At 40.4% G+C, this 27,585-nt stretch overlaps 1 protein-coding gene across 2 annotated transcripts in view; it reads right to left on the reverse strand.

Moving 5' to 3' along the window:
• The window catches only part of st3gal3b (ST3 beta-galactoside alpha-2,3-sialyltransferase 3b), a 108,193-nt gene that overhangs the window by 19,307 nt on the left and 61,301 nt on the right, over positions 1-27,585 (reverse strand). For both annotated transcript variants that reach the window (XM_038269953.1, XM_038269952.1), the window contains 3 exons: positions 26,616-26,679; positions 26,426-26,521; positions 21,108-21,294 (listed from right to left, as the gene is read on the reverse strand). In XM_038269953.1, the coding sequence (XP_038125881.1) occupies positions 21,108-21,294; positions 26,426-26,521; positions 26,616-26,679 (347 nt within the window). The remainder of the gene's footprint in view (positions 1-21,107; positions 21,295-26,425; positions 26,522-26,615; positions 26,680-27,585) is intronic.

Genomic DNA, 27,585 nt, shown 5'->3' on the forward strand with positions numbered 1-27,585 from the left:
ATCGGCCAAAATCCCAATATCTTGCCTCCCTATTAGGAACTATATTTCTCAAACATTAAACTGGGCAAGTAAAAATTGTTTCTGGGCAAATGAAATGTGAAAGTCACTTGCCCAAAGGGCAAGTGGTAAAAATCCTTAATATCAACCCCTGCAGTATGTTGGTGAAGATTCTCAATCATCCAGGTCACAGTCATAAAAAAAAAAGAAAGTTTCAAAGTTTGAAGACTAGGCACAATCCTTTGAGCCAGCTGACTGGCAGTGTACAGCAACAGTTTGAGGAGGGCAACACTGTGCTACTCTATGCTCTGGACAGCTGAAGGAAACTCCGCACCGATATGTTCTCCAGAAGCTCACTAAGAGAACCTAAAACCACAGGAATGAACCAGTAAAAAAACCAAACAAAACAACTTTAGCCTCTTTGAAATCTGAACTTTTAAAAACTTTGTTCCTTTACATAGCGCTAACCTAAACATTAGCAGGTGTTTTGCTGATAGATTCAGAGGTAAAAGTAAATGAGCGCAAAGCAAATCAAGAGTTATCATCTTTCCTGATGATGTGACTTCCTTAAAAAAAAAGGCACAAAGCTAAAAAGGTGAGTTCATGTAAATGGGAATCACCTGTTCAAACAACCCAGCTGCCTCCCTGCCCCCCCCCCTTTGATGCGGGAGAAGGTGTGTGTGCGTGTCGGCTAACAGAGGCGGTAGCGAGTCGGCCGACTTTGTGGCTTCGCTTTGAACAAGCGCCCTGCTCTCAGCCTTTCTGCGAGCTCTAACTGGAACGGCAGCTCATCTCTCCTGTCAACACAGCTTCTGTTTGCCAGGAATCTATTTAAAATGTGAGCATGTCTCTGTGCTTTGAATAAAGAACGATGCTGCCTTTTTTTTCCCTCTTTATTCTGGCAAGGGGAGGAGCTCATGACACAACACACACACCCCTAAGCTCAGAGCAACGGCCCAACATGTACACAGACACACATATCAAAGGGCAGAAATCTTTTAAAGATTTTAGGCACAGCTGGTTTTCACAGTTGTAGGAACAACGAAACTGAAATGGTTTGATGTTAGAAAGGGGGAGGAGTTGCTTAAGTTACAAGAAACAGCTAAAGTCACCTGAAATGGTGTAAGGTGATGAATATCTTTCTTTTCAACTTCTCCAATAAAGGGGTGAAGCAAACGCTGGGTGGTTGGGTTTGTCATGGAAGAGGAAATGACTGTTTCCCCTGATCCAGCAACAGCTTTATGCTTAAATTGGGCAGGATTATTAGGGTTAAGTGCACAAGGCTGAGCGATCCACACAGAACCACCTGTTAAAACAAGCAGCACCAGCAGAGAACGGCTCCATTATTTACATTATTCACTATTTATACAACTTCTTTCATATTTATCATTTCACTCATTTGTTCTTATTCCACAAATCCGGGTTTATAAATAGTTGTTTTAATCTCTAAAGTCTATCAGAGAAGTGTTCCAGACATTCAAAAATAGAACCACTTACTGTGCATTAAGGCTGCAACTAATAATTACTTTTTTAAATCGATTAATCTGTTGATTATCTTTTCGATTAATATATTCGAATGGCCAAAGATTCCTTAAAGAAGACTTTTTATGAAATTAAACAAGGTGAAAGTAGAACTTTTCCGCTTGAGGAGTTCTGGATTTAGCATTTTGACGGAATTAATTAATTTATAAATTACCACATGTTGTCCAACGACAGTGTCTAACTTCACTTGCACCTCTTCTCCTGTTAATACGGTAAACCAGAGCGTCCAGCTCTGGAGGCTGGAGTTCATTATCTGACGCATGCAGATACACACCAGGAACCTGGAAACTTAAAAAATACTGAATTACAAAAAAAAAAAATTAAAAAAAGGAATATTAGGAACTATATTTATCAAACATTATACTGGGCAAGTAAAAATTGTTTCTGGGCAAATTAAATGTGAAAGTCACTTGCCCAAAGGGCAAAAATCCTTAATGTCAACCCCTGCTTTACTGGAGTAATTATTTTTAGACATCTTTTCCCTGATACTTTCTACATTTTTAGCAATTATCTCTATTTTCTACTCCTTAAATTTAAAAAATAGACTCTTTAGTTTTGTTTCTTTTAAGCTTATTTTCATTATGGCCTGTTGGTATTTAAAAAACAAAACAAAAACATAATTAGTTTCATTCAGACAATTTCTTTGTGGCTGGACTCGGTGCTGCCCCAACTTGTTGTTCACCACATAAATAAATAAATAGTCTTTCAAGGTTAAATTTGACACTTAACATTAGTTATAAAACTAATATATTAATGTTTCTTTGATAGGCTAGTGCAGTAAAGCCTCTGTCATTAACATTTTTCCTGCATTACTTTTACTTTTATACTTAAATAATAAAAAATATACTTTAACATTTACAATTTTACTGGAGTAAAAAACTTTAAGTTGATTCTCCAACTTAGTTTTTAAAAAGTAGGAGTAAGTTTAGTCTGAAAAGAATGTGCAGGAAGGATTGAAAAGCATGTTAACAAGGTACTGTAGGCTTGAATTCATTATCTGACGCATGCAGATACACACCAGGAACCTGGAAACTTAAAAAATACTGAATTACAAAAAAAAAATTTAAAAAAAGGAATATAAGGAACTATATTTATCAAACATTATACCTGGGCAAGTAAAAATTGTTTCTGGGCAAATTAAATGTGAAAGTCACTTGGCCAAAAGGCAAAAATCCTTAACGTCAACCCCTGCTTTACTGGATTAATTATTTTTCCCTGATACTTTCTAAATTTTTTTAGCAATTATCTCTACTTTCTACTCCTTAAATTTTAAAAATAGACTCTTTAGTTTTGTTTCTTTTAAGCTTATTTTCATTATGGCGTTTTTGGTATTTAAAAAAAACCCAAAAACATAAAAATAATTAGTTTCATCCAGACAATTTCTTTGTGGTTGGACTCGGTGCTGCCCCATCTTGTTGTTCACCACATACCAAAATAAATTAGGGATGCACGATATTGGGATTTTGGCCGATATCCGATATGGCGATATTTTAAAACTCATGTAGCCGATAACCGATATCGATACCGATGTTAAAGCTGGACAAAAATAAGTAGTCATTGAAAATAGCAGTTTTGTTATCCATTTCTGACACTTTGAAAAATAATATACTCAAATATATTTTCATACGCTGATATCAAATTGATTTTTAAAAACGCGGTATCGATCTATTTTACTTTCAAAATCTCGTGAAATTTCATCGTTCTGTTACAAACTCTCGTGATATTTTGCAAATTCTTGTGAGATTTTGTTAGTAAAATAGATCGATACCGCGTCAATATATCAACAAATAAAAATATGGCAACATTTGGTGAATTTTCGGGGGATTTCGTAGCATAACGATGACATATAGCAATATTTCATTAGTAAAAGAGATTGATATGGTGTTTTTAAATGGCAATATATCAGCATATGAAGATATTGGGATATTTTAATGGATCAATATTTTTTCCCTCGTCTTTAGAAGTTTTTAAGTCTGTAAAAAAGAAGTTTTTGAGGAAGAAGAAGAAGTAGTATCTTTTTTTTTTACACTTTAGAAACTCAGAAGCTGATCAAATATCGGGTTAAATATCGGTGGGGTGGCCGATGTCCGATATTCAGTTTTAAGGCCGATACCGATAGGGGGCCGATTATATCCTGCATCACTAAAATAAATTAAATAAATTGTCTTTCAAGGTTAACTTTGACACTTAACATTAGTTATAAAGCTAACATATTAATGTTTCTTTAATAGACTAGTGCAGTAAAGCCTCTGTCATTAACAGTTTTCCTGCATTATTTTTACTTTTATACTTAAATAATAAAAAATATACTTTAACATTTACAATTTTACTGGAGTAAAAAAACTTAAGTTGATTCTCTAACTTAGTTTTTAAACAATAGGATTTATGCTCCTACTGGAGTAATAAACATGAATACTTCTGACATCCCGCCATCAGAGTATAACAGGTATGAGGATAGTTTGTATAAGCCAGAACCTTGTGAGCATGCCATTAGCGCATTAGTCAGACTGAGCTAAAAACCATAGCAGTGTTGTCATCAAGAGCTGCAGCTTTGTAAAGCCTAAGTCTACTTGCCATGCGATCTCAAATCAAAGCTTCCCAAAAACCATCAAATAAAGGATTAGGGAAGACAAAGCCGCGGCGGCGAGGCGAAAACCTGCGAGGAGCATAGAGACGAGGGATCAAACCTTTGGAAAAAGTGATGCAGCCGGATCACAGGAGCGATGAGAACAAAAACAAGTTCAAAGAAAATGTCAAAAGTTACAACGTCGGGGAAAGTGCCTAAATTAGGCCCGGCATGCGCTTTATCCCTTGCATCCTTTTCCTGTCATATAAAGTTAAATATATCCTTCCCAAAAGCAGATGTAAAGCGCCCGAATAAGAAAACTACGATCTCTGCGCCGCTTTTATAGCATAATGCGTAGTTAAGGTTTCACAAGCAGAGAAACCCGAATCCTGTTAAAACAAAAATAATAAAACAGATAGATGACTTTATGGCTCCTCAGGGCCTGAAACGGGGCAGATAAAGGAGGGAGGCCTTCATTCACACATGTTGGATTCTACAGGTGGTTTTTAAACCCAATACTGTAAACAGACTCTAAGGAGGGCAGCAAGCGATCTTCTCAGCACGCCCGGTATGCGTTTGCTTGTAAAGTTATGGCCCAATTTTGAAACAACTAAACAACTATCAAACTGTTTGGCTCTATCTGGGGTTCTTCAATCCTGTAAACAACTGGTTGAGGATGTGGTTGTGTTGGCTTTTTATGAAGTGGATAACTTAAACGAGGACGGCTGGATTCCGGAAGGCCCCGACTTGAAGCAATTTAAAAACCCAAACAGCAGCCAAGAACTGAGAACAATCCCAATTAAGGTTGTCTGGAGGTCTTTAGCAGGCCAAGACGCGTTGGGCATTTGGATTTACAAGGTGGAGTTTCTCACCACATAACTGTTCGACTGAAGAGGAATTTTTCTTTATGTTTGGGAAAAGCAAAGAGGAAGGTGTGAAAAAGGTGATGGGGGGAGAAATTACACTTGATAGGATCAGAAACGATGAAATTCTTTCCTCTTTTCTTCAGCTGGAATCTTTAACACCAACCAATTGGTCTCTCGTGACTTTTAAGAACGACCTCTCCCCCCCCACAGAGGTCACAGCGTTTTCCCAGTTCCTGCCTCTCATATCCGGCGTGTGAAGCCCTCGCTTCCATGACAGCGAGCGCAAAAACACAGAAAACGCTTAAAAAAACACCGTAAACCTGCAGACCTCTGCGCAGATTACTGAGGGGAAAAAAAATAAACAGGTGACATCTTAGAGTCCCGATGTCGAAGTTTTATTGCATCTTATTGGGATGCTGAGTGACAAGAGGTTCCAAAAGTGGGGGCAGGGACACCATGGGGGGTCAGGAGGTGGGTTCTTTCCAATCGTTTTGATGCGACTCCTGAAGTTCATGGGAATATATAATGAAATACATTAAAATAAGTGCCTCATGAAATAAACGGATGCAATTATTTATCTATTACATGATTATTATACACATCTTATACACCATTAAATTGTAAAATTAGGGCTGAAACAATCAGGTTAATTAATAATTAATAGATTATTGAAATAATCATCAATTCAGTAATCGATTAATCGCTAATTGGAGTATACAGACTGTAAAAAAGCGACCCACTCAGCAGCCAATCAGCTGGTCGGGAAACAATTACTTTCATAAAAGACCTGATTTCATTCAGATGGAAAAACTCCTGATAAAAGAGCTTAATCAAATAGTTAAAACAAAATATGTTCCTGTGAGTTAAGGATAGAAATGAGTATTTTAGTACCATAATAACATTATTTACCAACACCTGGATGTATATCTGTTGGCGCATGCGCAGGACGGATCGTGCTTCTGGAACGGATCGGGTAGAGACGCAGCAGACCGTTCTCCCCTAGTCTATACTTTCCTGAGTTCTGCTAAAGAACATACTTGGCGAGGACATGAGTCTGTACTCATGTTCTTCTGAACTGAGAAAGGGTCCATGTTTATGACACGGTCTTAAGAACACGCATTCAAATGGACCGTTTCCCAGAGCTGAGCTCCTCACTCTATCATCTGTCTGTTCTTTTCCAATAGTTTAGTTTTAACTAGGGATGGGGATCGTTAATATTTATTGATATCGATACCTTTATCGATACCACTATCAATACTGGTGGAAAGATGATGCGACAATATGTTTTTAACAGACAGAAAGGAAGTGGGAAAAAAAATTATTTGAAGAAATGTCTTCTTTTGGTATAAAAAAATATATACATTTTCACAATTGTTGGTTAATGTATTGTCTACTGTCACTTTTCATCATGTTTTTAGTGATTAATAACCAGACCAAAATAAATAATTGTATTTTAAATTAAATGTAATTTTTAATAAATGTTGGCATCAGTAGTTTAATTATATATTCTAAAATAATTAGAGCAATATACAACTGTATTACTCATGTTTCTCAGCAAAAACTCAATTTCCCTTTTCTTTACGTTACACTTGAACGCATCATGATAACCTAATTGTCGTTTTACTGAGTCAATCTGAACACATCATCACGCAGCACGTCTGAAACCTTATTTACTTTTCAAGCTAACTAGCTTGTATGCTGCCGATTACAACACGGATTTCAATTACTATTTTTATCTGACCAGACAAGCTACAAAGTCTGTGTGCGCTAACCAGCGGTACTCTGAGTGGATGATGAAGACGGGCCCGACTGTGGTGCGGCGGCAGCAGCCGGAGGAGGAGGAGGAGTCTTTTAAACCCGGAGACAGTGGAAGGTACTGCATTTGGCCTTTATTTCATGCACAATACTAATGTGCTTTGCCATTGAGGTTGTGTTCCCCCCTTTACAAGAGATGATTTTGCAACATAAGTTGCATTTCGCTTCTTCTTTATCTTTGAGCTTGGTAAAATGAAGCCAAACTTTAGACCTTTTCATCCTCGAGTCGTAAGCAAAGTTAAGTGCCAGACTTCACTTGTTTTACTTTTAATATCTGTTTGCTTACAATTTCATTCCAAAACATTGGTGGACATGCTGCAGTGATCGGATTGATTAGATTTAAATGCTGTGACGCGACTCGAGGGACACACAATTATGTTACAGGACCTCCGGGAGAAAAAAAAAAACGACCAGACTCTATAGTGGTATCGATAAGCCCAAACGTTATTGATTTTCGGGTTTTGAAAAAAGTGGAACCAGGTCCTTGATAGAACCGGGTTTCGATCCCCATCCCTAGTTTTAACCGTTAAAACGTGTAATAGTTTGATTAATTCCCCAAAGTTTCATCTCTCTCTAAAAACCCGGTTAGTCCTCGTGGTGCAGCGTTAACGCCGACTGTAGGAGCCCGGCAGCAAAGACCTGCTGTACGCTGTGAGAGTTAAGCTCAGCACAAACAGATTCATTCTCAATTAACTATATCCACACGCAGCCCGTTAGTCAGCTGTTTTGTGCTAAAATATTTTGTTTACATGTGAGTAAATATTTAAGACTGCATGTATCCATGCTACTTGGAGATGTTCAACAGATGTTTACCCCTAAAAAAGATCTTCCTTTCTCAGTCACTTACTCTGAGACTTTTAGAAGCTAGAAATGTCAGCTATATGAGCTGAATAATCTGGATTACACACAGATGAACCCGACTTGATTGTTTGTAATATCTTAAAGTTTGTGACTCAATGTTTGCCTTTTCCAACCCTGCAGAGGGTGCATGATGTTTTAACATCTCTCTACCTCGGAGCAGGAACCTTTATTTTTATTAAAGGAGAGACGATCTATTCCCTAGACCGTCTGCATCCATCATTCATCTTTCCGCCCTGTAGTGAGCAGAGAAAGCTCCTGTAAACAAACAGCAGGCAGAGAACACCGACCCTCCACCTTCAAATCTTCTGTTTACAATCGGCTGTATATCCTTCGCCGGTTCTGTTTAAAAATAACCCCACATATACAAACAACTGCGGTTGCAAGTGCATTAACTGCCTGTGTGAATTCAAGGAAAAAACTGAAATTAAGAGAATGAGAGGGGAAGAAAAAAAAAAGGGGGAAGAAGAAGAAAGTTCTGATATCAACAAGTGCGGAGATGGTGTTTGAGCGTATGTGTAAACAGCAGTTAGCTCCGCAATCAGCCAGGCTGTTACATATGGAGGGACAAAACTACAGAGACGCTTTTGATGCTGCAGCCTCTGCAATAGACCTGGACACAGTCTGCAATAGATCTGGACACAGTCTGCAATAGATCTGGACACAGTCTGCAATAGACCTGCACAGGGACGCAGTCTGCAATAGACCTGCACAGGGACGCAGTCTGCAATAGACCTGCACAGGGACGCAGTCTGCAATAGACCTGCACAGGGACACAGTCTGCAATAGACCTGCACAGGGACACAGTCTGCAATAGACCTGGACACAGTCTGCAATAGACCTGGACACAGTCTGCAATAGACCTGGACACAGTCTGCAATAGACCTGCACAGGGACACAGTCTGCAATAGACCTGCACAGGGACACAGTCTGCAATAGACCTGGACAGGGACGCAGTCTGCAATAGACCTGCACAGGGACACAGTCTGCAATAGACCTGCACAGGGACACAGTCTGCAATAGACCTGGACACAGTCTGCAATAGACCTGCACAGGGACACAGTCTGCAATAGACCTGCACAGGGACACAGTCTGCAATAGACCTGGACAGGGACGCAGTCTGCAATAGACCTGCACAGGGACACAGTCTGCAATAGACCTGCACAGGGACACAGTCTGCAATAGACCTGGACAGGGACACAGTCTGCAATAGACCTGGACAGGGACACAGTCTGCAATAGACCTGGACAGGGACACAGTCTGCAATAGACCTGCACAGGGACACAGTCTGCAATAGACCTGCACAGGGACACAGTCTGCAATAGACCTGCACAGGGACACAGTCTGCAATAGACCTGGACAGGGACACAGTCTGCAATAGACCTGGACAGGGACAGTCTGCAGTAGACCTGGACAGGGACACAGTCTGCAATAGACCTGGACAGGGACACAGTCTGCAATAGACCTGGACAGGGACAGTCTGCAGTAGACCTGGACAGGGACACAGTCTGCAATAGACCTGGACAGGGACAGTCTGCAATAGACCTGGACAGGGACAGTCTGCAATAGACCTGGACAGGGACAGTCTGCAATAGACCTGGACAGGGACAGTCTGCAATAGACCTGGACAGGGACGCAGTCTGCAATAGACCTGCACAGGGACGCAGTCTGCAATAGACCTGGACAGGGACAGTCTGCAATAGACCTGGACAGGGACAGTCTGCAATAGACCTGGACAGGGACACAGTCTGCAATAGACCTGGACAGGGACGCAGTCTGCAATAGACCTGGACAGGGACAGTCTGCAATAGACCTGGACAGGGACACAGTCTGCAATAGACCTGGACAGGGACAGTCTGCAATAGACCTGGACAGGGACAGTCTGCAATAGACCTGGACAGGGACAGTCTGCAATAGACCTGGACAGGGACACAGTCTGCAATAGACCTGGACAGGGACAGTCTGCAATAGACCTGGACAGGGACAGTCTGCAATAGACCTGGACAGGGACAGTCTGCAATAGACCTGGACAGGGACAGTCTGCAATAGACCTGGACAGGGACGCAGTCTGCAATAGACCTGGACAGGGACGCAGTCTGCAATAGACCTGCACAGGGACGCAGTCTGCAATAGACCTGGACAGGGACAGTCTGCAATAGACCTGGACAGGGACAGTCTGCAATAGACCTGGACAGGGACACAGTCTGCAATAGACCTGGACAGGGACGCAGTCTGCAATAGACCTGGACAGGGACAGTCTGCAATAGACCTGGACAGGGACACAGTCTGCAATAGACCTGGACAGGGACACAGTCTGCAATAGACCTGGACAGGGACAGTCTGCAATAGACCTGGACAGGGACACAGTCTGCAATAGACCTGGACAGGGACAGTCTGCAATAGACCTGGACAGGGACAGTCTGCAATAGACCTGGACAGGGACAGTCTGCAATAGACCTGGACAGGGACACAGTCTGCAATAGACCTGGACAGGGACAGTCTGCAATAGACCTGGACAGGGACACAGTCTGCAATAGACCTGGACAGGGACAGTCTGCAATAGACCTGGACAGGGACAGTCTGCAATAGACCTGGACAGGGACAGTCTGCAATAGACCTGGACAGGGACACAGTCTGCAATAGACCTGGACAGGGACAGTCTGCACCTGGGCTTCATCCTGGGAAACCTCCCCTGCAGTTTACATGTCTGGGAATGAAGTAGTTAGCAGGAGCTGCCGTGCGTTTGTGTGGCAAAGTTCACAGACTATCCAGAACGCTACACGGCAGATTGGGAAATCAGCCCCTTTTAAAGGCGCAGTAGGAGAACTTTTCTGACGCATTTTTTTACCGTGTGGCTTAAAGATCTCCTCACAGCCGCTTAGCGAGCAGTGAAATAGAAAGTCTGAAAGTGAAACTAAAATAAATGATCTCCGCTACAGTGAGATATCCATCAATAACCCCAACCAAACACAAAAGACGGTCCGTTGTACACGATTGGTCCCTGACACGTAAATCATGGTCATCTGCTTTGTTCCCTCCCCCTGAACGCGTACCCTGACACATGAACGAATCGACCCCCGATGCTCGTGCAGGACGCTGTTAGGTTTATTCAGTGATGATTATAAAATGAATGTGTGCTTATGAAACATTTGTGCGAGGGGATGCTCCACTCCTGTCTCATGATTCAGTCAGGAGACCATCCTTCCTTGTCATTCTGATGGAGCATTCTGTCTTTATGAACTGATCAATTGTTCTGTCAGAACAATACTCTGTTTGTAACCATGCGTCATGTTCTGTTAATAAAACGCTCTGCAGAGGAGATCCAGTGGGAAACAGTGTGTTTGAGTCTGGGGTTCAACTGTCTCTCCTTCCTGCAGGAATTGTATCCATAATTGTGTATTTCAGTTCTTCTTTTGCAAAAACCTACATTTTATGAACCCGACAGATGCCATAGCTGGGAGCTAGCCACTGTTATGCTACGTTCACACCTATGGTAACCAGAATTTGGTTTCTGAAAAGGATGACTTAATTTTTTTATTTTTTATTTTTGGGAGGGTTTGCTGATTGGACCAGACCGGCTGGCCCCGTGCTTTCCCCCCCGCCTGCCCAGTAACCTCAGGTGGGGGGAAGCACGGGGCCGCCGCTGTCCAGGCTACCGGCACCGGGTCGGGTTAGGTCGCTCCGTCCCCAGCCCCGGAGCTCAAGGCTCGGTTCTGCTGCACTGTAGTTGACCAAAATCCCAGACGATTTTGAAATTGAATTTGACATTTTTTTGGTATGTGAAGTAGGACATGTTTGGGAAAAAGAGGACGTCTGGTCACCCCCAAAGCAGCAAGAGCAGCAAAAACGGACATGTTGCTTCATTTTTTATGCTTGTACAAGTTTGTTCTGATGCGCAGCCGAAGCATCTTTGCTGCGCGGTCCAAAAGTGGGTCTGATGCATGTTGTGCAGAGTTACCCTATCCTAAGTTTGCCCGGTTGTTGTGGTAGTCCATGCATTTGAAAATAACCCATTTGCCTGATTTTCCAGCGTCCGAAAAGAAGCTGAATAAACAATTAACCAAAGTTTGATAGAGTTTAAACCGAATTTCAAAGATTTAAAAGCAAAGAGTGCAAAAAAACTATATTTAATAATAATATATATGAACACAAAAACTAGCACTTGATTATTAAATACTGCCTTACATTATAACTTTTTAAAAGGAGAAACAGTTCAGTAATATTTATTAGTACAATTAATAATTGCCCTAAAATGTAAGAAAATCTATTAAGTCATATTTTATGAAATTTTAAGGTCTGAATTTATTACATAATCCAATGTTAGTTACTTACTATAAGGCTAATTTCAGTATGGAGTGAATTTTGTTCCATTATTCCACTGGACTTTGTTCCAAGTCTGAAGACATTTCTCTTCTGATCTAGGAAGCTTTTTCAATTCAAAATGTCAGGAATAGCGTTGAGTTCCAGGTTTTATAGAGTGGACCAACGTTGTGGAAAACGATAGGCGAAGATGGACCAGCTAGAAGAGCGAGGTGCGTGAGAACGCTGGGACCCTTTTTCCACCTGGATCCCCGCTCTTTTTGGCCCTCATGTCCCTCCGTGTTTGCACAAACTTGCCCCCACTTCCTCACCACCTCGGCCGTATCTAGACCCACAGCTAGTTCCTGATTGGCCCTCTGGCGTTGTGGCGTGGGACCACGCCACAATGTTGGGAATAAATCAGGATAACCAGCCATTTAGACCAGCCACAAAGAGAAAAGAAAGGATAACCTACCATCAAACCTGATAAAACTGCTCTAGACGTATGGAAGTAAATCTGTGTCGCTGGGATTTGAATTAAAAATGCCACTGAAATTTAAATGTTGTATGTTTGTACTTACTGTTTCAGGGTTAAAATATATTCAGAACACATTTTTGACCTAAAAAAAATGTCATTATCATTATTTCTACACAGTTGAAATTTCATTTATTTTCTCTTCAAGCTAAAAATTCACATTACTATATCAAAGTGATTACATTTTCAATACTTATTTTTCAGTGTTAAAAAAATCAGCATGTAAAAAAATTCAACCTTTCAAAATTCAAACTCAGTATTTTCAGCCTCCTGAGATATAACTGGCTCTATTTCACCGTCTTAAATTCGGCGTCTAAATTCAGTGTAAAAAGGGAAGGGTTACTTCAGGTCACAGACATTAGCAATGGATTGTGGCGTCCAACACCCAGCCAATCCCGTTATGGTTTCTTAGTCACATGACGTGACGCTTGTGGCGCCTTCATACGGCACGAAAACCAGCATGATGTAGCCGGTCATGCAAGCTAACGCTAACTCAACGGTGAGTTTATTACTTTCATTTTTCTGTAGTTGAGTTAGCGTTAGCTTGCATGACCAGGTCCATGATGCTAGTTTTCCTTCCGTATCAGGGTTCCTACAGCATAAGGAAAGTTAATTCAAGACTTTTTAATGCCACTTGAAATAAAAATGTAAGACCAAATTCACAAGAAACACAAGAAAAACCTGCTTGCGACAACTTAACCCAAAGGTTTATTTTAACATAAACCACTGCACTAATGTTTCAATTGTTGAAAAGCTTCCCATACAGGAAGAAAGCTAAAAACACACAAATGACAGATATATTTGAACAATTATTTAACTGAATTCACAAACTTTGTTTTAGCAGGGAACAAAACAAATGAGTTTTAAAGCCCCAACATAACCAGTGCTAAGTCTTTTTTGCAGCTATTTTTCTTTGTATGGTTTTCTTAGTATGTTTGATTTGGTGATAAGTGGAGGCGTTGCAGAGACAAGGGTGGAACTAAACTGTGAAATATCGGCTGTTTCTCTGTAACTCCATTTTGACGCTTTGTGTTTCGTGCTTCGCATGTGCGACTCCACTGCCTTAATTCCCATCGTTCTGAGCTTGAATGACTTCTTGCACTAAATCCACTGAGCCTCATGTATGTTCCCTGGTTTTAGCCATGGAGAAAACTCTTTTGGTTACTTTTACACTTGCTCATGTTTTCCAGACAAAAAGTTAATGGTGCATCTCCCGAATGTCCCGGCTGCAACAACGCTTTCATTGGTTCCGCTATCGGGACGGAACCAATAATGGCGAGAGATTTTTATTTTATTTTTTTCATAAAAAAAAAAAAAATAATTTAAATTTTAACGTTTTATTTAGATTACAAAAAAAAATCGTAATAAAAATAATCCTATTTATGATGTTTTAAAAATTAAGACCTACGAAAGACTGATTTAAGACATTTTAATACCAATTAAGGCTTTAGTTTTATTTTGAAGAATTCAATGCCTTTTAAGACTTTTTAAAGACCCGCCGGAACCCTGCGTATGAGCGCCACCAGCGTCACGTCACGTAACTAAGAAAACGTAACGGGATTGGCTGGGTGTTGGACGCCACAATCCATTGCTAATGTCTGTGACCTGAAGTAACCCTTCCCTTTTTACACTGAATTTAGACGCCGAATTTAAGACGGTGAAATAGAGCCAGTTGAATCTCAGGAGGCTGAAAATATTTAGTTTGAATTTTGAAAGGTTGAATTTTTTTATATGCACTTTTTTTATTAACACTGAAAAATAAGTATTGAAAATGTAATCACTTTGAAATAGTAATGTGAATTTTTCATTTAATAAATGAAATTTCAACTGTGTAGAAATAATGACAATGAATTTTCTTTAGGTCAAAAATGTGTTCTGAATATATTTTAACACTGAAACAGTAAGTACAAACATACAACATTTAAATTTCAGTGGCATTTTTAATTCAAATCCCAGCGACACAGATTTACTTCCTTATAGACGCACTCCTTTCTATTTGAACTTTAAAGTGCTTTATAAATAAAGTTGAGTCAAATCTGTCTAATGGAGCTTCAGTTTGTTTGTTTAGGAAATAGGCTGTATAAAATACAAACAAGTTGTTTAATAATCACTATTTTTGAGCAACAAATATCTAAAATAAACAATAAAATCGATTTAAAGACTTTAACGCGAACGCCACCTTCATTTAAACTTAAACGCTAATAGCTTGTGCGTTTTTCTTTTCCTTTCTTTCCTTTTCTTGCAAACTGCCCCTGATTATTAACCCGGCAGAGACATTCTTCCTTCCTCTGCAGTACAAAGGAGATGCAGGCTGACGCCAGAGGCCAGATCAATTATCCCGAGCAGCCATTTCCACTGTCCTCTCCCACTGACGAGCCAGAAAATCTGGGCCCTATCAAAGGCTGAAGGGTCCGCTCCTTTTCTTTTTCCCAGCTATTATCCATTTACCCACTCTATCTTTGCCCTTCTCTTGTCCTTTAATCCAAAATCACACTATTATGCAAACTGGCTTTTTGTTTGATGTCCATCCAATTATGAAGGCATTTATTTCTCCATTTTCTTATTTCGAGTTGGTTTAAAGCAATCAGCTGTTCTTTCAAAGTCACAGCTGTGTGGACATTTTTTTTCTTCCTGATTTAACAGAACAATCCTGCACAGAATCATTCCCGTCGCCTTCAGCGGGCCTTTGGATTTCAGTTGTAGTCAGCCGTTAAAAGCGATCATAAAAACGATGGAACTGACTGGAAAAAATTAGACAATTAAAGAAATGACTTCACCACATCCCTTTGGCTTCACTCGAGAACGACTCACAGATGAAGGAATCGGCTAGAAGTGCCTCTAAACCATCTTAGAAATTTGCACTCCAACCCTGATCTAAATCCTGCTTTACTTGATTCAGGCCGAATTTCCACTCGAATTTTTCTATCAGGCCGAGTTTCAGCCTGATCGTGCTTCGTGTAATATACAGTAAAAGTGCGGAAAGCCTGAGTTCCTTTAAATCAAGACTAAAAACACGTTTGTTTAGGATTGCCTTCCACAGTTCAACTAAAACATCATTAGTTCAACTTTTTTATTTTCTTTAGTCTAACTTTTTTTAATATTCTTTTTTGTTTCTGCATATTTTATTTTATTTGTTTTGTTTTTTTATTTTTTCCTACTTGCTTTGATTCTGTTTTATTTTCCTGTATTTTAATCATGTAAAGCACTTTGCATTGTCTTTGTACTGAATTATGCTATACAAATAAATTTGCCTTGCCCTACAGGGAGTAACGAGGGGCGATCAGCTAGCCTGGTGAGACCATCCTGATCTCACGAGCTTTCAAGGTTTCACTCGCTAATCAGTCTGGAGACTCTCAGTTAAAGAAAATGTGGAGCCGTTCACCAAACGAACGTCCAATCAGCGTTGGCTTTGAGGCGGGTTGAGGTGTGACGCAACGAGAAGCGTGACAGTTCAGTCTAAAGAACATGGCGGCTTCGGCCGATGAAACTAGCGTTAGCGTGGCTATCAAGCAAGTTTTATGGGAATTACAGAGTATTTCTTCACTGAAAGAAGAGTAAAACACTACTCTGGAGGCTTTTCTCAGAGGAAAAGATGTTTTTGCTCTTCTCCCGACTGGTTTCGGCAAGAGTTTGATCTATCAATTGGCTCCTCTTCGTCGTCGCTCTGTTAGTACGTCATATGCTTCGTTGATCTGATTGGTTTATTTAGCCCGTCTATCACCAACATAGGCCAATCAGCTAACCAATATTTTCGCCCCTTCCCAAAATTACTTCAAGGGAAGGTTTCCAGATGGATATGCGGAGCAAATCCATCTGGCGGAGTATTCTCCTTCTTCTTCTTCTTCCAATACAGAAGCATGGCGGGGGTGCAATGAGTGAAATAGAGTTTTTTCTTTTAAAACTGACAGACCGTAGTAGCCATGTTAGCTCAGCCATGTCTTTGTCCAAATACGTCGTCTCCTTTTCTTTTTAGGACTTTCAGCACTAAATTGCTCAAATTTCCAAGGCAGCGCGTTTCACTCTAGTGAGCTTCATATTCCTCTGCTACTGGTTTGGCTTCCGGATAGATGAGTCCAAGTAGCGCCATCTCACTGCAGAGCTGAGTCCAACATGGTTTTTAGACGTACAGTGTGAGCAGGTAGATCGCATCAGATCTACCTGCTCACACTACCTGCTATCTATCTGCTAGGAAATCCTATACACTACTGTTTATGCTCTAAAAACATTCTAAATGACTTCGTTTCGAGTAAATTATGGACGCTACCCACTCAGGACACTTGGAATACATTGGACGAGCAGTATGGAGGAATATTGACACGTTTTTTGTGGACTTTTATGGACCTTTCTGCCTCGGGCGCCATAGACCTCCATTATTTGAATGTCAGCAGACAGCAAGAAGCCTCCCAGATCTCCAGATGCATTTGAGATATCAAAAAAGTACTCCAGAGTGTTGTTCAGCTTGGGGGGGAGTAGAAAATGAAGGCTAATCATGTTTTGGGTGTACTATTCCTTTAATGATTTGCAAGGAGAGCTCTCGCAAAGCATTCTGGGATATATCTGCTCATCTAGTGACAATGGATGATCACTACTACTATTCACTACTACTATTCTATTCTAAAGTGGATGGTTTACATTACGACCTGGAGAGGGAAGAGACCCAGCGTCAGCTTCCCTTCCAACTGAACCCAGTGGAGGTTTTTTTCCCTTTTTTATTTTATTAGATTTTTTTTACACACTTATTAATCAGTAGGATTCATAAATAATTAAGTATGTTTGTTTAATTTGTTTTCTTACTAGATCAAGCAAAAATGAAGCAAATTTAAAGCATTTTGTTACCAGCTAAGCAGTAAAACATGAGGAGGAGCTTTCTTTCCTTAACCTTCAGCAGCGTAGATGTGATCAGGTTTTCCTGGGAAGGTCTTTTCTCAGCTGCTGAATGGACTAAATAATAATCTCAGTCAATTAAACTGGAACATCAGCAATCCACAAGAATGATATAAAATATTCTTTTGTCCCAGTGAATATAAAGAACCCAAAGTCTCCTTAGAAAATCTGCTCCAGACGGCATTTAGAGAGAGAAAATATTAAGGTGTGATTAAGTGGAAATGAACTGAGGGGTTAATCCTTATATCTATAGAGCTTTATTAACATTAATGTCTCCAGTTATATTTTTGCAACCAGTCAGACCTTTTCATATATGCCAGTCGATAAGAACCATTCTAATAATTTTTTTCTATTAAGTCCGAATTCTTCCAAACGGATAATAAAAACTCATAAGAGCAGTTTGACTTAAGAACGCACACACTTAAACTGCTCTCTGCTCCCATTGTGAACATTTTATGAGAACAGATTGAACCCTATTAGGACCCTGATGCATCAAAGGCACGAGTCCCTCTCTGGGAACATAGCTCTGTTTTTATGTTCCTGTAGATTCTCTCCTTTTTGACAGTTTCTGTGCACATGTGTCAGCTTTGGGGGAGGAACCGACCAGAGGCTGTAAACTGCCTGCGATTGGCTACATTTCAGGAAATCCCGTCTCTGTCGTTGTCTTGCTAGTTGCGGCCAGGAACGCTGGCAACATATCTTCAGGCTAATAGCCACCCTCTTAAAGAGTTAAAAAAGTGTTAAGGGGAATCATCATTAACCATTTCTAGGGCACTCAGTGAAATAGTTTGAAATCTATATTTCAAGCCAACAGAGTTATTGGAATCCAGGATAAGACCTTATTACCTTTGTTACATTAAAACAATGTGGATATTTTGATGGGAAAAATGAATGTCAATGTAATAAGAAACGCCAACGTGCCCGAATATATTAAGAAATATAACAACCGTTCTAGATGTAACTCATGAAAAACACTGATGACAGCAACACATTTTTTTGGTCCAACATAACCTTAGGTAACCTGACTCCGCCAGATGGATTTGCTCCGCATATCCATCTGGAAACCTTCCGTTGAAGTAATTTTGGGAAGGGGCGAAAATACTGGTTAGCTGATTGGCCTATGTTGGTAATAGACGGGACAAATAAACCAATCAGATCAACGAAGCATATGACGTACTAACAGAGCGACGACGAAGAGGAGCCAATTGATAGATCAAACTCTTGCTGAAACCAGTCAGGAGAAGAGCAAAAACATATTTTCCCCTGAGAAAAGCCTCCAGAGCAGTGTTTTGCTCTTCTTTCAGTGAAGAAATACTCTGTAATTCCCATAAAACTTGCTCGATAGCCACGCTAACGCTAGTTTCATCGGCTGAAGCCGCCATGTTCTTTAGACTGAACTGTCGCGCTTCTCGTTGCGTCACACCTCAACCCGCCTCAAAGCCAACGCTGATTGGACGTTCGTTTGGTGAACGGCTCCAAACTGATCTGTGAGTGAAACCTTGAAAGCTCGCGAGATCAGGATGGTCTCACGAGGCAAACTCCTTAGGGGGTATGCAAGGGATCAAAAACTGTAACTTGCCCTATAAAGGGTTAAATAACTCACAAGCATGAATGAGTTCTGACAGAGGAGAAATATGAGCTAAAATTACTGATGTTAAAGCTACAGTGTGTAATTTTCAGTGACATCTAACGTCCAGACTGCAGACTCCAGCAACATGAACATCTCCCCCCCACTGCTTCTCCCCCCCAACAGTACGGCAAGCGTTACGGGACAAAATGTCTTCCACGACGTCCGCATCACCTACCTTCTCAAGTGATGAGGTTTGTTTACATAGATAATTTTAATACTGCCATCTATTGTTCAGTACCGTCTCAGTTCATCTCTCTCAACTTGCCGTAGTTACTTTGGAGCGTAATGGGAGATCTCGCAATCGCTAGTTTGTTGGCTCTGCGCTGCCATAGCGCAAAGATGTCTGCCTCCATGGCTGCGAGACACGCTCCTATGTAATTAGAAATAACAAATTCTAAGGCAACATTAAGGTTAAGAGGCTGAGCTCGTAGATGATGATAAATAACATAGTTATGTATAATATATTACATTTTCTGACTGTATAACCCTGTAATTATTACACACTGTAGCTTTAAATTTTCTAACTTTATATGAGCAAAGCAAACGTTAGCTTCATCGGTGATACTGAGGGGATCAGTTTGAGACAGTCCTGTTTTCTTCCTAGTTGCAGCTGTTAGCGTTAGTAAAGCATCTTGAGGCTAACAGCTGTTCTTTTCAAGAGGTAAATTCTGGCTTTATATCCAGCAGCCATCTTTGTTATCAAATCATAGTTTAATAAACACGGGATAGAAAAGGAAATATGCTTCATAAATACGATGGCGTATTATGGCCAGGCTAGAGATTTTATTTTTTATTTTTTTAAATAAGATAATAAAGTCGCAATATTATGAGAATAAAGTCATCATACCAGAATCCGTTTCAGAAAGAAAGTTTGGAGCTCCGCCCAGCAGATGACGGCCGACCAGCTCCACCAATCAGCAACCAGAGTCCACTTTGACATCCTCATGAGTTTATCCTCAAATAAAAAAATAATAATTCTAGCCTCCGTACATGATACTCCTCCGTACATGATAGACGTAAACTGATTGTAATTGCAAATGTCGGCGTTCATCTATACACCAGAGTTTGTTCAAGCCTCGCTTTCCTCAACAAAAACAGCGAAGCTAACATTAGCTTAGCTCATACCAACTTCCAAATGTAACATAAATAATTTTATAGCATATTTTTACTGCTTTCAGAAAACATTAGTGACTGAGTTAAACTAAATTGTTTGATGATTCAATTAAGCATTTTTGAACTCTTTAATAGATGAGCTATTAGCCAGAAGATGCTTTGCTAACATTGCTAGCTGTGTCGACCCAATCCGTCCTGCGCATACACGAACAGATATACATCCAGGTGTCCATAAATAATATTATTGTACTAAAATTACTTTTTTCTAACCTTAACTCACTAAAGAATGCTAATACACATCTTTAAAAAAGGTTTGGACTTCTGTGAGACAGTTTTGATGCTTTTTACATTTCTTTGTTAAACTGCTTCTCTGACGTAATCATGGGACATGCTCAGAGCAGTCAGCTAAAACCATGTTTATCTCCATTTTAGTTACTTCTTTCTAGAGATTACACACTATATGCCATAATGTTACAAAAGGAAAACATAAATCCAAAGCTGAAAAAGTTCGCATTTCCGTTGCAGAGCCTAGTAATGAAACAGAAAGGATTTTAAGGCATATATTTTCTCAGGAAATACTTTATTAATCTATATTTTAGTACGCTTACTATTTTGGGGAGGGAAAAACATAATTTAGGTCTTTTTAACAAAATATAAATCGAGGGCGATCAGGATGTATATCCGGATGCGAAAATGAGCCGATGGCGCATGCCCGGGACGGATCGTGCTTCCGGGACAGATCGGGTAGTGAAACTAGCCACAAATACTGTATGAGGGGGCGGGATTTCCTGGAAAGTAGCTAACCACAGGCAGTTTACTTTCTCTGGTTGGTTACAACCTTAGAAGTGACATAAATTGACATGAGCGCACAGAAAAAGATCCACACTAGAGTAGGACACAATCTATGGGCGCGAGGAAAGCTAGCCAGAAGCGCAGAGAAGAAAGATCAAGCATGGTCCGTTTTAGGACCCTTTTAAACTGCAGCATTAGAATTTTTCTTACCAGCCTTTCCTTGAAGACCATCTGTCTGAGCCACTTGAAATCAAGCGGTTTGAAAGCAGAAAAGACGAACAGCGAGTCTTTTTCGTAGCTGTCAGGTTTCTGGATGGCGCCCTCTGGGTAGGTGATCCTCATCGTAGTTTTGGTCCCAACGTCTCTCTTGTAGCCGCTTACTGGGGCTTCGTTCAACCTGTGAACACCAGAAAGACACGCCTGAGTTTCCCTCTAGACACCAAAAACTGAACTGACCCATCTTGATGAATAAATCTAGGATGTTGTTTGATGCGGACGGCGAGAGAGCAAAAAATAAGGGACTAGCTTTACATTTATTATCATTGTGCCATAAGTTTTTATGGAAATGGAGGAAGAAAAAGACAAAAATCGGTGAAAAATATTGGCAGCACATATCGGGGATCAGTTATTCTGCTGTCAAATTCATTGGTATCAGCCTAAAAAAAAATAAAAAAAATAATCTTTCAATCCCTGAAACAAATAGGCTTTATAGAAACCTTTTTATAAAGCTTGATTATTTACCCAGGATCATCGCTTTAAAATTTAGTTCAACATTGGTCCCAACTGCTTGATTGTGCCACAGTAAAGGCCTGAACACACCGTCAGCGTACGACTTTTTACTCTCCGATCCGATATTTTTCCATGTCACACTGACTGTGTATGAAGAGGCTCCGACTAGGCAGGGTGAGCAGATCTACGCAGATTATTTTCTGTCTCTGTGATATATGCAGATTAAAACTATTTCCCACATTTTACTGGAACAGATTATGAAAAGTTAATAAAAATAATTAAAACCAGTGGTGCATTTCTAACCAGAACAGATAGATATTGTTCATATCTTAAAATAGGGATGCACGATATAATCGGCCCCCTATCGGTATCGGCCTTAAAACTGAATATCGGACATCGGCCACCCCACCGATATTTAACCCGATATTTGATCAGCTTCTGAGTTTCTAAAGTCTAAAAAAAATACTTCTTCTTCTTCCTCAAAAACTTCTTTTTTACAGACTTAAAAACTTCTAAAGACGAGGGAAAAAAATATTGATCCATTAAAATATCCCAATATCTTCATATGCTGATATATTGCCATTTAAAAACACCATATCAATCTCTTTTACTAATGAAATATTGCTATATGTCATCGTTATGCTACGAAATCCCCCGAAAATTCACGAAATGTTGCCATATTTTTATATGTTGATATATTGACGCGGTATCGATCTATTTTACTAACAAAATCTCACAAGAATTTGCAAAATATCATGAGAGTTTGTAACAGAACGATGAAATTTCACGAGATTTTGAAAGTAAAATAGATCGATACCGCGTTTTTAAAAATCAATTTGATATCAGCATATGAAAATATATTTGAGTATATTATTTTTCAAAGCGTCAGAAATGGATAACAAAACTGCTATTTTCAATGACTACTTATTTTTGTCCAGCTTTAACATCGGTATCGATATCGGTTATCGGCTACATGAGTTTTAAAATATCGGCATATCGGATATCGGCCAAAATCCCAATATCGTGCGTCCCTATTTTAAAACATAATGAGATCCCAAGTCTAAAGAAAAGAAAAACACAGCAATAAACTCAGTGGGACGGTTTCTATGCTGACTGAGGCAGAGAGGTGATTCTCAGAGAGATCTGGGAAGTTTATCCAAGATTTTCTTTCTTTTTATGATAAAGAGGTGAGAGAGATACGCTGCGCTGACCTGCTCTGTTTGAACCTCCTTATTCTGGTTTCTGTGAGGCTCAAAGTCAATCACTAGTTTTTTATTTCAAAGGGAAAGTCCGCTCATATTTTAGAATTCAAACTTCTGAAAGTTCTTTAAATATGAAATGATTCCATCCTGTTCAATAAATGATCAGTGTTTTTAATTCAGAGTAATTTTCATGTGAATGTGCTTTACTGGAGGCATCCATGTTTGTCAAAGAACACCACTGCCAACTACTGGTTAGTGACGTCACGGTGCGGTATCGGCTGTTGATCAAGTCCCAGTGCTGTATCTGGTGTTTGTCACAACGCGCTATTATCCAAGTCATCTTGAAAACATTCTTCCTCCAAATGTTGGCTACATATTACGGGTTTTTTCTCTGGCCAGAAGTTCGATGGCAAATCCTCCCTCTTCAAGTTGGCGATCCAACGACCAACCCGTCCGTGGAGGATCAGGAATCAGAAAGGTGGAATAACTCTTTTTTTTTTCACTTTTACCCGATGTATTCCAGCATCCAGCTGCCATGCACGTGGGCATTGTCAGTTTCACTATAGCTCTGGTGAATTTCAATGGTGAAGTCCTCTGGAAATCTTCAATAATTGTTGTTGATTGCAGATGTGTCTAGTAGTTCCCATTGATTTAGCTTGGAAAGCGGGGAGAATGGAAGAAAAACCGTCTCATTGGAATTTTTTAACACCAAATTTTAAACACTGATTTTTTTTAGATATTGAATTCCTTACACTCAATTTTTATCTGGTAAAAATTCACCAGAAAAAAATTCAGCTGAATTCAGTTTTTCCTCTTATCAGACTGGGTGAAACAACTGAGCCGATCAGAGCTAGTACGGCCCCCCTGTCTGCCAAGGCTCTTGGTTCGATCCGGAAGAAGCGGCCGGCGGCAAACTTTTTTTCTTCTTCATTTCGGCCAGCGGGCGGTTTGCCGCCGGCCGCTTCTTCCGGATCAAACCAAGAGCCTTGGCAGACAGGGGTGATAAGAGGAAAAACTCTAATAGCTGTCTGTTAGTAGCTAACTGACGTTCTGTAACTCTGTTTAACAAAAAAAAAAAAATTCCTCATTCAGCCGGGAACAGCGTTGAGCGCAGCCGTTGTGTCACGTGACCAAATGAGCTAATTTCATTGGCTAGAAGCTGCTCGACTCTATCGAGTGTAGATTGCTTTGGCCTGAGTTCACCAAAAGGTCAACACTTTTGCCGCTGAATTTTTTCCTAGTGAATTTTTACCAGATAAAAATTGAGTGATAAAAATTGAGTGTAAGGAATTCGATGTTTAAAATTCAAAAGATTCCAATGAGACTGTTTTCCTTCCATACGGGGAGAATGGCGCTAGGCTTACCGCACCGTGACGTCACTGCTTGAAGATGGCAGGAGGGAGGGGCTACTATATTTGGGCAAAAATGGCCGCTCCCAGACTCAGTGATCTCAACAAAAATTATATAAAAATAGTTTTTTTTTTAGGTATAGATAATGATCCATTGATCATTCCTTGCTGATCGGACTTTTCCTTTAATGTTTAATGCATTGTTTTTTTCACCCGTCTGTCCTGCTTACTATAAACGCGACTCCAAACTGACTCTTCCCCTGTGCGTTTAACAGGTTTTTATTTTTTATTTCCCCCCAAAGCGGATGTGTTTTACTTTCTAACAGCGTTTCTCTTCCTGTCAGACTCATGAAATTGCTGGTGAATTGCTGCCTTGTCCGACTAAAATAGACCTGGGTTCCCTCTCAGTCGGAGAAACGCTGCCCCCTGCAGGAAATCCTCCCAATTTACTTTCAGTAAGCGCTAAACGTTACGACCTCATCGAACATAATTTACTGTTGGATCAGACGCAAAATCGGTGTGTTCTGGCCTTAAGGCAGTCAGTCCAAAGACATGCAGCTGATCAGCCTGCTTTGACCCACATGACCTCCTTACTGATCCTCCAGCGTCGATGACGCTCTGAGCCGCCTCTCATACCCTTCCAGGCGGATTCCCTTCAAGTCATCGAAGCAGCAGCAGTTATTTAGAACCTTGAACTGGTCATTATTGTGGACGTTGACACAGGGAGGGATTTACCATTAGGCAATACTAGGCAGTTGCCTAGGGCCCCATGTTCCTGGGGGCCCCATAGAACTCTGTTTATATGTATAATTAATACAACTCTGTATCCAGAAGCTTACGATCAAATAATCAGCTATTACTGACAGTCCCTCGGACCCGACTTAAGAGGAAAGGAGATCGGGCTTTTTCTGTTGTTGCTCCAATTTTATGGAACAATTTACCTTTTCAAATTAAATCTGCCCACAGCCTGGATCATTTTAAATCGCTTCTTAAAACTCATTTTTATTCTTTGGCATTTACTTGAAGTGTTTTGATAATCTGTTTTTATTAATTAATACTATTGTTTGTCCTGTACAGCACATTGGTGCAGTTTTATAACTGTTTTTAAAGTGCTATATAAATAAATTTGACATTGACATTGACAACTATTCCTTATTTGTGCACATTAATTATGTGCGCATTGGAGTCAATTTGCTGCACACGCTTAGAAAGGTCCAAACAGACAGCAGCAAACCATTTGAAAACAAACGATGCAAAGAGCAGTGTTGCCAACTTAGCGCTTTGTCGTTATATTTAGCCACTTTTCAGACCCCTCTAGCTCCCTTATTTCAAAAAAGCGCCAAATGTAGGGACTTTTTTTCTGCTACTGGAGACTTTAGCGACAACATCTAAAAGCAGCGAACTCTGCTCTCCAGAGCCAGTAGATTGGTAACCCCCGCCTCCTGCTCTCCTCTATCTTGTCTGCTGTCATGATTCATGCAGCTATTATTTCATCCAAATGAAAAATGGAGAACAGATAAGCAGATCATGGCTTGTCTACAGTGAAAAGAAGGACTGGGTTATTTACTTTGGCCTTTTTGGAAACACAGGAAGGAGCAATCAGCTAAGTGAGCTTAGTGCTTGGAAAAAATCTTTCATTCCTTTAGAGACAGCATGAAAAGACAGCTGAGTACAAAACATAGAGAGGAAAACAAGAAGAAAAGGGACAAGAAGAGAGGGACACAACCTAGAACAGATAATGGATGTCTATTCTATTAACATTTCTGTATCCGTTTTATGTGTTGTCTTCTCAATTTAGAGGGCCCCCTGCCTGTCTTTGCCTAGGACCCCCACATTTCCTAAATCCGCCCCTGCGTTGACATTGCCTTCCTGCGTTTCATCTCCCTATAACCCGTCATACAGCTTTCATATCAACTTCTTCTTGGGAAATAAATGCTATGACTTAAAAAATCGAGTTCAAATATCCAGAAAAAGTAAGTTTATGATGGGATGCCATATAGATCTTCAAATGGCATCGTCTGTGTTTAAACTGCTGCAAACCAACAGCTTTGAGGGATTTGGGAAATAAAACCTTTTTACAATGTTTGACAAATTTTTATAGAGAGAAATAAAAAATGGACGCCGCCCTCTTGGCTTGAAAAAGTCTTTATTTAGCTTTTGTCTTTGAAAGACATCTGTTATTATAGCAGCGAACATAAAACCACAGATTAAAATTCCTTTTTTATGGTTTTAAATCGTTTCGCCTTACCTTACGACAACATCGTATTCATCAATACGGGAGCCCAGAGACTTATTATACAGGATTCCCCCGTTCCCCACTATGATGCATCTTTTACATTTGACTCTGGGAGGACACAGAAGAAGAAGAAGAAGAAGAGGTGAGTAACCTGGAGAAAAGGGTAAAACGCTGGGTGTAGAGGCAGGATAAAGGCGAGTACCTGTCTAGCTCCTTTCCAAGGCCGTAATATTTCGTGGCAGTTAAAATGCTGTCAATTATTCTCTCTGCAAGAAAGAGGAAAAAAAAATAGCATTAAATGACACGGAGACGGGGAGCGAAAGCACAAACATTTTGGGAATTCAAACACCAAACGTATGAGCTAAAAATACACGGAGGTATTTTGTTATCCGGTTTGTATATAGATACATCAGAAGGTAAAATACTTTCAGAGATAAATGAAGCAGCTTGGAGTGAGAATCAAACTCCTCAGCTTGTGCATTACAGATCTGGACAGCGGCGATAAATCTTTCGCACGGTAAGGTACACGGAGCATCTCGGCTTAACGTCAAAGATAAGCAGCTGTTCTAACATCAGGATGATGAAACGTCCCTAAAGTGGGAAAAATAACGCCTTTAAAGAGATGAGAGGTGACAACATTCCCCTCCATTAGCAGAGCATGAATGGCCGGTAATGTATCGGTCGTCTAAAGAGGGGAGAAACCCTAAAAAAAAGGCCGCAGGCGTGGATGATTTAGGCTGGAATGCATCTGTAAGAACTCCCTATAAAAAGCAGCAGGAGAGGAATGCTGCTTTTAAACAAGAACATTCTCCGGGTGGAGGCTGCGACGGCGAGCTGCTGTGATGCGTGGCTCCCAGGAAGGCGGATGTTTAGCCATTGCACGCATAGCTGTCGTGTTCGACAAGGCTGGAGTCATGCTTCCAGTATTAGTGCGTTATTTCATTCTGCGCCTCTGGAATATTTTTAGGTCCGTCCAAAACTCCCATCAGTCCTCAGCAAGTATTCGACGTGCAGATTCCTTTATGCAGGAACGCATACGGTGGCCGTGAAAAGATGCAGAGCTTTTTCATTCGTCACACTTGAACATTTTTAGACTAAAACAATTCAAATGACTATAAGGAGGAGGAGTTTATGCAATGACCTCAGTGCGAACCAATCCTTGGTACGTGCTG

This window comes from Cyprinodon tularosa, unplaced genomic scaffold (genome assembly GCF_016077235.1).
Source record: "Cyprinodon tularosa strain WSP-4 unplaced genomic scaffold, ASM1607723v1 ctg744, whole genome shotgun sequence".
NCBI classification, from domain to species: domain Eukaryota; kingdom Metazoa; phylum Chordata; class Actinopteri; order Cyprinodontiformes; family Cyprinodontidae; genus Cyprinodon; species Cyprinodon tularosa.